Source organism: Gossypium hirsutum, chromosome A01, assembly GCF_007990345.1.
Source record: "Gossypium hirsutum isolate 1008001.06 chromosome A01, Gossypium_hirsutum_v2.1, whole genome shotgun sequence".
NCBI classification, from domain to species: domain Eukaryota; kingdom Viridiplantae; phylum Streptophyta; class Magnoliopsida; order Malvales; family Malvaceae; genus Gossypium; species Gossypium hirsutum.
The window spans coordinates 10,076,283-10,085,554 of NC_053424.1; the positions used below are offsets into that span (position 1 = coordinate 10,076,283).

The 9,272-nt window shown below is 32.1% G+C and overlaps 1 protein-coding gene across 1 annotated transcript; it reads right to left on the bottom strand.

Annotated features, from left to right (window-relative positions):
* Positions 1-4,614: 4,614 nt before the first annotated feature.
* Positions 4,615-8,869, bottom strand: LOC107916939 (mRNA cap guanine-N7 methyltransferase 1). The gene is made up of 13 exons (XM_016846316.2): positions 8,568-8,869; positions 7,883-8,022; positions 7,727-7,795; positions 7,558-7,629; positions 6,959-7,060; positions 6,646-6,702; positions 6,203-6,341; positions 5,797-5,861; positions 5,649-5,699; positions 5,464-5,526; positions 5,197-5,320; positions 5,030-5,091; positions 4,615-4,912 (listed from the first exon to the last, which is right to left on the bottom strand). Exons 1-13 carry the CDS (start codon positions 8,641-8,643, stop codon positions 4,814-4,816), a joined length of 1,119 nt encoding a protein of 372 aa, XP_016701805.1. The 5' UTR covers positions 8,644-8,869; the 3' UTR covers positions 4,615-4,813.
* Positions 8,870-9,272: the final 403 nt, after the last annotated feature.

Below are 9,272 nucleotides of genomic sequence, written 5' to 3' on the forward strand. Positions count from 1 at the left end.
ACTTCCAGCACATATTCATAGAAACTTTCAATTTCTTTCATAGAATCAAGAACTAATGAATTCAACAAGTGGACCTAGTTGTAAAAGTCACAAAAACACAAAAATTTCAAGAAATAATCAAGAATTGAACTTACTTGCAATACAAATATGAAAAACCAGCTTAAGGGAACTCTTCCATGGTGTTTTGCTGATGAGAATGCAGAAAAATAAAGAGAAATATGAATAATTCCACTTTAGTCCTAGCTTTATTAAGTAAATTTTGCAATTTTCTAATTTTGCCCTTAATTCCCCTTATTTTCTTGCTATTTCATGCCCTTTCCGTCCAGCCCAAATAGACCTTGGGTCTATTTACCTTTTAAACCCTCTTTCTTTTATCATTTAAGCTATTTAATCATTTTCCACAATTTTGTATTTGATACAATTTAGTCTTTTTTGTTCAATTAGCTATCAGTACTTTAAAATTTCTTGACGAAACTTTAATACTAACTTATTAACACTCTATAAATATTTATAAAAATATTTATGGCTCGATTTAAAATTCCCGAGGTCTCGATACCTCGTTTTCGATTCTAATTATTTTAATATATATATATTTTAGTACACTATTCACTATTTCAAAATTTTTCCTAACTTCACATTTAACTTATACTCACTGAATTAATAATATTTCCTACTCATTTTTCAGATTTAGTGATCTTGAATCACTGTTCCAACAGCACTGAAAATTAGGCTGTTACAACTCTCCCCCCACTTTAGGGATTTTCGTCCCCAAAAATCTTACCAGAAGAAGTTGCTTTCAACACTCATAAAACACCTTTACTAACTTCTCATAATCACAATTTGATTTAACCTCGAATATCTTTTTCCATTCACCTTTGAACTTTAGAACACAATGTTGGAACATACTGTCAAAATTCTAAATTACCCTCTGAGGGACACATATACTCAACTGATCTGTCAAATGAAAACTCTGTACCTACTGAAATGATCATACAGATCTTTCTTTGTCAAATGAACAACCATAAACTAAATAACATTTTCCTTTCTGATGTTAATGACAATCCCAATTCAAAATCTATAATCATTCTATCTCATAACACACTAGTATTATCATTGACTGCAATAATCCTAAATGTTCTTAATGTTCGGCTTACTTGCTAACAAATAGACATCTGAACATGAACTCAAAAATATTATGTAATGCTCGTGCAATCACTAGTACATCTAACTCAAAGAAAGCCAGAAGAAAAACACTGCTTACCGACTCTGGACTTCCATCATAACAGAGATAATATATTTCCCGCATGTATAAAACAAAATCATAATCAGTAGAAACATAAGAATAGTCTCACATAAATTTTTACCATTAACTTCATTTCCAACATATTAAAATAGAATTCCAAAAAGATGAAGAAATGACGATCATAAACCGACCAGACCAATAGGGCTTTCGTCTAACATCATAATTAATTAGCATTCTCAAAACATCAGAACTCCACCAGAGACTGAACAACCACACACATATCTCTAAGGATAAAAGAATATATAGAATACCCAGAAAAAATGATCATATTCGTTTCAACTTTAACTATCACACACAGACATCTTTACTACTCAATTATCATTTTTTCTGACTAATTCTGTCATCATGAACCCCGCATCATTCCATTCACTAACGAAAAGCAATTCGGGAAAAATTTCAGCAAACACATACTTCAGACATCATATCTGAATAAGTCGACTAGCCGAGGTTAACTTTTTCTTTAACCGTGACATTACGTAATCTGAATGATCTTTAGTTTCACATTACTGTACTCTTTAGTTTCACATTTGTGAACTTATTCAACATAATTTTTTTTTGTAAATTTTCATTATAAAATACTACATTGGTAAGAGGGTGAGGTCGTAAAGCCTCTAACTGAGCTCTCACAAATACACACATATAACTTAGCATTTATCATCAACATCATATCATCACAATTACATAATTCACTTCAAACAAATTAACATACATAATTATGTTACACGAACTTTTCAATTATCCATTTCAAACTAGTGTACTTAAACATACATTCCATGAATTTTGAGTAAATTTACTCATAGCATTTACTTAACCAAACAAGTCAGACACATAATATCATATGAATGCCACACAAACATAGATAAGCTTATCACAATATAAACTTTCATTTCATTCACGTTTCATCATTTCTCAACTTTTGATTATCTCATTTCGTACATTGTCACATACATATCATGAATTTCTATTTATACATTTCTAAGTTCCTTCTCATCATAAACACATTTCAAATATCTCAATATCACTAACTCATACTTCTCTTACCATATACATAATTTAACATTTAACATTTAATAATAAATAATTTGAATTATAGTAATACAACCGTACGTTGAGTACGTTTATACTCAGTGATATTACCATAATTCAAATTATAAAAACTATAATGAATAATAGACATCAAACATGTAACAATATAAGTCATATGTGTTAATTATGCTTTAATTTCATATCTCGACAATAGTCTGTCATCAAATAGCATCATATATCATCTATACTATCTTTAATCAATTCATGAACCTTTGGTTCAAGCTTTCAATCTCATATCTCAATTTCAATTCACATTTCAATTCTTAATTCCATTTTTTTTTCATACTTTCAATAGTTCAACCAATCAAATTCATTTGATTTTCTCATTTCATTTATTCAACTGATTTCAATATCAATAATTCGATATTTTAGCAAATTCATGAACCTTTCCAAATCTCACATTTCATTTCAATTGAGAATTCAACTCATAATTTCTTTCTCATATTTTTTTTAATAGTACGAGCAATCAAATTTATTTAATTTTCTCATTTCAATTATTCACCCTATTAACAATCCGGACTTTGGCGGATACACGGATTCCAACCTAAACACACCAGTACGGCACATAGTGCCTCATTGGCCGAAGCCGAAACAGTAACAGTAACAATAGCAGTACGGTACACAAAGTACCTCATCGGAACAAATTTGGAACAGTAACAGTACGGTAACAATATCCGACACACAAAGTGCCGAATCGGTAACGGTAACAGTAACAATATTCGATACACAAAGTGTCAAATCGGTAACAGTAGGCAGTATCTGTAACAGTAACCAGTACATAAGTGCCTAAAATACGGCACATAAAGTGTCTGATCGGTAAAGCTGATAAATCCGTACTCTTCCAATCCTATGGTATGCTAATTATATCCGAATAGCCCGACAAGTTAATAGGGAATTTAATTCTTATTTCAATTTTACTTAATATTCATATTTACCCCTATTAATAAGATTCGGACTTTGGCGGATATGCGGATTCCAACCAAACACACCAGTATGACACTTAGTGCCTGAACACTTCCAAATCCTATGGCATGCCAACTATATCCGACTCAGTCCAACTAGTTAATAGGGTATTCAAATCATTTTTCTATTTCAAATTCGCATTCAATTTAATCACAATTTCTCATATTTCAATATCCAACCAATACACATTTCAATTAATCATAATTACATTCCATTCAATTCAATTCAATTCAAATTCACTTTTCCACTTTCTAATCAGTATACAATTCAATATCAATACATATTTCAGATATTCACATATAATCATACTTCGATTCAATTCCAACCACTTTTCAATCAATACACAATTCACATATTTACACATATTCATAATTTAATTTATTTTTATTCAATTCATTTTTTTATTGTCCAATCAAATTTAAAATCACTAATTTCTTTTCAATCAATATAAATTTCAAATAATCACATTCAATTCAATTTGATTCAATTCCAATCACTTTTCCAATCAATTTACATTTTAATTTCAATTTCAATTTCAATTCAATAACAATTCACTTTAAAATTCACTTTCCAACAACATATTATCAAATATTTATCTCAATTTCATTCAATTCAATAGTGATACTTACCTTAAAATTTTTACTTACTATACACATAAATTTAAATATAATATTTATTCATACCTTTATGAGTTCGGACTCATCATAATCATCTTTTACTCATATACTTGAGTATCGCTTTCAACATTATCGAAATTAGCTCGGTTGGGAAACATCTCTATCTTTAAGTAAAACAAATCTCATCAAAGTCAGAAGATATCATACTATCACAAGTTGTGTAATGTATTTATAGACTTTACATGTACTACATTCGGTCCGAGAACCGACTAAACCTTAATTTTCTTTTATTTGAATTTAAAGAGTAGTTTTTTTTCCCAAAATAAGTTGGTATTTACCAAAAGACATAAATACTCGTTTTAGATTAACTATTAAATACAAATTAATGAAAATAAATATTTTACTTATTTCTACTCACAACCTATCCCTACTCTTAAATAAATAAATAAACACATTTAAACGTGGTAGAACCCATTGCTTCCTTATTAACAAGAGATGATTTTATCTATTTAAAGTCATTTTCAAAGTCAGTAATACTGAAAACAATTTTTTGATATAAAATATTTTCAAAAAATTGATCTTGCATGACATGGTAGACCCGACAATAGTACGTATGAAGAGGCTAAATCGGCTTCATTACTTTAGTTGTGGTGAAATTCTCGGTCAATTTCCATTTATCTTTGCTACAAATTTTCAATTCCAAAAATTACAAATGGTGTATTAAGGTTTAGTGCAAATCAAGCAATGTTACAACAAGAATTTGAAAACCTACAAAACTGAATTTCCATGAATTATGTTGGGGGGGGGGGAAGAAAAATTCTTTGGGATTTATTAGGTTTTCCTGTTAAACATCACTACTAATATACAGGATATCTTCCTTTGCTATTTGCATCTGTCCTTTATCTTTCCTACTATTTGCTTGTGTCCGTTCTGGTTGGCCACGCTGGAAACATAATTTTCCGACAAGTTAGTAACTTCGTATCGTAAAGAAATTTGTAAGACAGCTCGAGAATGCATGATGCACATAGCCAATCCGCAAATAAGAGGATATGGGACCAACCTTCTTTAAAACAAATGCGAGGTATAAATAAGCCACCTCCCATTCCTCTGGAGATAATGTGGCTGGGTGTAACACAATCGAGAAACGACGATAATAATTTATCAGTGTGGGAAAAGGTCAAAAAGAAAATAAAAATGCTGGAAGTATTTGGGAAACGATGACCTTACTTTGATCTTGGTTGCCATCACCTAATGCCCCAAGCCTCCTCATAAGCTCTATAAATTCCGGTTTTTTCATGTACTCGTGCACAAATTCATGCGAGTTTTTGACAAAAACTAGTTCAAAACCATACTGCAGAGGCCGATGCAAAGAAAGCATGAGTGTGATAAATTTACGGTCACATAATAAATTATTATCCAAAAAACAATGCGAAGAGTTTACTTATTGAGACCTCCATGTCCTCAAAAATGAGTTTGGTGTGATCAGAATCATACCTCTTCTGCTAATGACTTGAAGAGATGGAAGGGAACAATCCATTCAGGGCAGTCAACAGCATCCTGCAACAAGACATCCGGATGGAACATATTATTCTCTCAAATTATAATACTAAAAGCAATAGGGTTCCCATTATTTGATATGAAAGATCAATCTCGAGAATAGGAATCATCAAAAACTGTACCTTTAAGTGAAACTTGTACTTGATACCAAAGGGGCTTGAAGATTTAAATTTCTGAACCATGTTATAAAAGTGTGTCAGAATTAGATAAAACTTGTAGTCAACATCAGTATCTTTCCAAAAATGTAGTTGCAAGAGAAATGTCATTTACTTTATCGGAAAATTCTTCATCAAATTGTATCCAGTAAACGCTGTTGCCAAAAGTCATTCCTTCAGCTGCATAGTTACAGTGAAAATAAATCAAGAACAAAAAAAAGTAGTCCAACATGCCAACAATCATAACTTTCAAAAATGGCAGGGAGGAAAGAAGAAAAAGCAGAAGAAAGCTTGGAATAATTTAACCATCTCATTGCTTTGCTAATAGGTCTACAGAAACCATAAAACTACATGATGTTAGTTACTAGAAAGACTAGCTTTCATCGTTTTAGGGTGTGCTTGGTTGCATTGAAGAATGGAGGGATGGAAGGCGGGAGTAGAAAAGTGAAAAAAAAAACTGAAACTTTCTACGTATTTTTTTTTAAGTACAAGAACTATTAAAGCAAGTTGCAATAGTAAACCTTCTCGAAGCTTTTTGATTATCACATTGGCATCTGGCATCGTCCCGATGAATGTGCCTCCCGGACGAAGTAAAGCTGATATATTAGCCAGCGCCCGACGTGCACGTGCCTCTGTAGACCAGGAATAATGCATTGCAAACTGCAAAATCCAAAAGTGCCTCGTTATAGCCACATTTATGGTTCAGTCATATAAGGAGCTTGCATGAGAAAACAGCTAGTTTATAGCATTGGTAGCTCTTCTACATATGTAGAGTTCTATTAAAAATACTGTCAGAATACTAAAGATTAAAGAACTCCAGGCCAAACTTCTAAACAATATGTAATTAAAGACAAGGCGACAAATAGTTAAATAGCAATTTTATCGTAGGATAAAAAAAATACACTTAATAGTAGATTTTCCAAATTCCAACTATTGAAGAAAACATCAACAGCACTTCAGTCACCTGGCAACTGCAGATATCAAAAGGAGCATCATTTGCCAAAACTTTATCAAGACGCACCTGAAAATTATAAACTTGCAAAAATTAGAGCTATATCCTTCAATACCTGCTAAACCATGTACATCCTTAATAAGTTGGTCCTCAGGTCCAATTGCCCAAATACATTTTGTTTCACTGTTCAGATAATTTATAACCCTATTCAAATTGACCATGACTAATTATGCCATTGAATGTGATAAGTAATCCAGAGAAGCAGAAACTATATATATGCTGGCCAGTTAATAATTTTCGAAGTTGCTACCAACAACGTCATTACCTCAAAACAATCCCCACATAATAGACGGGCAGGAAAAGTGAACTTTTTGCGACGTTGATGCTGGTCTGCATCACCATTATAACGTGTACGACAATCTTCTATCTGTGCATATATAGAGAATGCAAAATCAATATTGCAACTAGTGACATAAATAAGTACCAGAGAAATATTTAGTTTTCCTGCTGCTGTTTTCTAGTCTCTAATTTCCTTTTCAGGTATAGAAAGACATCTAGGCTGCAGGCTGTTAGTGCCTTAGAAGCACACAATTTATCCATGATTTTAAGCTAGAAAACATCTACACTACCATTCACTATTGCACAAGACTCATCTTTCAGAGAGCTGTAATTTAAAAATTATAACATGATATCATAAGTACAACAAATCATGCAACAAATAGTTCACATGTATCTATAAACAAATGCACTAATAGCATTGCGGTTAAAATGCTGCTGCTTAAGAAATTAGTGACTCAGAACAATTATGATTAGTACCGAAGGAGGCCCAGATACCAGATAGGTTGACCACGGCTTAACTGAGCTACTAAATTGGATAAATGAGTAAACAAATAGGGGGAAACCCCAAGTATTTTAGCACTTTACCGAGCCTTCAGCTATATCAACACCAACATAATATTCAACTTTTGCTTTATCCCACTTGATGAGATCACCACCCTAAAACACATAAAAGCAAACCATATCACAAGGATCAAAATAAGTTGAATTTGGCAAAAAACAAGTAAGCTAAGTACAAATAAGGGTCCTAAAATACCTTGCCACAGGCAAGATCAAGAACAGCATCCCCCTTACGAGCATAAAGCTGAATCAAGACACTTTTAATCTGTCCAATCAAGAAGAAAGTGAATGACAAATGACTCAAAAATATATCCTAAGAGCAGAATGCAGTTCATGTGGTTCAACAACGTACCCAATTATTCAACTTCTTTAAGTGAATGATTGGACTTGCTTCTCGTTCTTCCAAAGTCTGATTAGTTCTTGCACTATAATGATCAGCTACTTTCCTAGCAAAAATCTTTGTGCTCTCATCCTCCGGAAATTGTGCATCACCTAATACCACAATACAATTTCAGCTTCTATAATAATTTTTTTTCTACTGAATTCTGCATTATAAGCTGTAAAGCTAGCAATTAAAAACATTGGAATATTTTTCTTCCCTCTCAAATTAAACCATACGAACTTCAAAACCCAACTCATTAACCAAAAACAGAAAATACTGTACACAATTAAACCGGATCCTAAGAAACTTCCAGATACCGGAAACCTGAAGCTTTTTATTCAACACATATTTGGCAGCATAGATGCAAACCATTTAATACCACATTCTTAATAACTTTCATTTTCACGTAACAATCAAAATTCACCAATTTTTTTTTTTTGGTTTTCTGAAATCTTACATAAACTTCAAAACTCATGTCACAAAAATCTGCACTTTAATCAAATAGCCATAAAATAAACTAAAAGAAGAATATTTCATCAATTTTTTAACCATATGGAAACTACAATTGAATAAAATATGAAAAACCCAAAGTTCATAACATACCTAATCACAAATGTAACCCATGAAAAGAAACAAATCCTAACAAGAATTTTACCTTCAGGGTTATGTTTGAATCGGGATTGAGGTGGACCTAAAGAGGAAGAGAGAGATTCAGGGAATCCACGCTTCATAGCCAAAATTATGAAATTAAAGGGAAAAAAAGAGTTATAAATTACTTTTGAGGGTCCTCCAAGAAAAGGATCAAATGTATGATTGATTAGACCAGTTGTTTTTAAAAAAATTTGGGTGTAAGGTGTTTTTAGTAAAAAAAAAAAGTGGGAAATTGCTTTGTTGGAGGGTTCGGTTTTTGTCAGTGGGCTTGGAATTGGATCAAAGGTAAAACAGATGGCAGACCTCAAACTGGATTTTAAATTTAATCGGTTTTCCTTTTCAATAAAAATTAAAAATATATATGAAAAAGTAAAAAAGTAAAAATAAATATGAAAAATATGAAAAACGTGAAAAACATCAATTATATTGGGAGGCCTGACGAGTGACACTAATGGTTCACTCAATTAAAAGTAAAAATATATTGATGATTGATAAGCTGAAAATAAAGAGAAATTAAAAAAAAAAAAGGTTATAAACACGTTTGGGTGAGAATAGAGTTGTGCATGGCCGGGTGACCCGGTCCGGCCCGAAGCCCTGCCCGAAATGTGGGAAGGTTTGGACAAAAATATATGATCGAAAAATGGACTTAGGCAAAAAACTAAGGCCTGTTTAAAAAATAGGCTGGGCCTCAGGTAAGGATTTTTGGCCC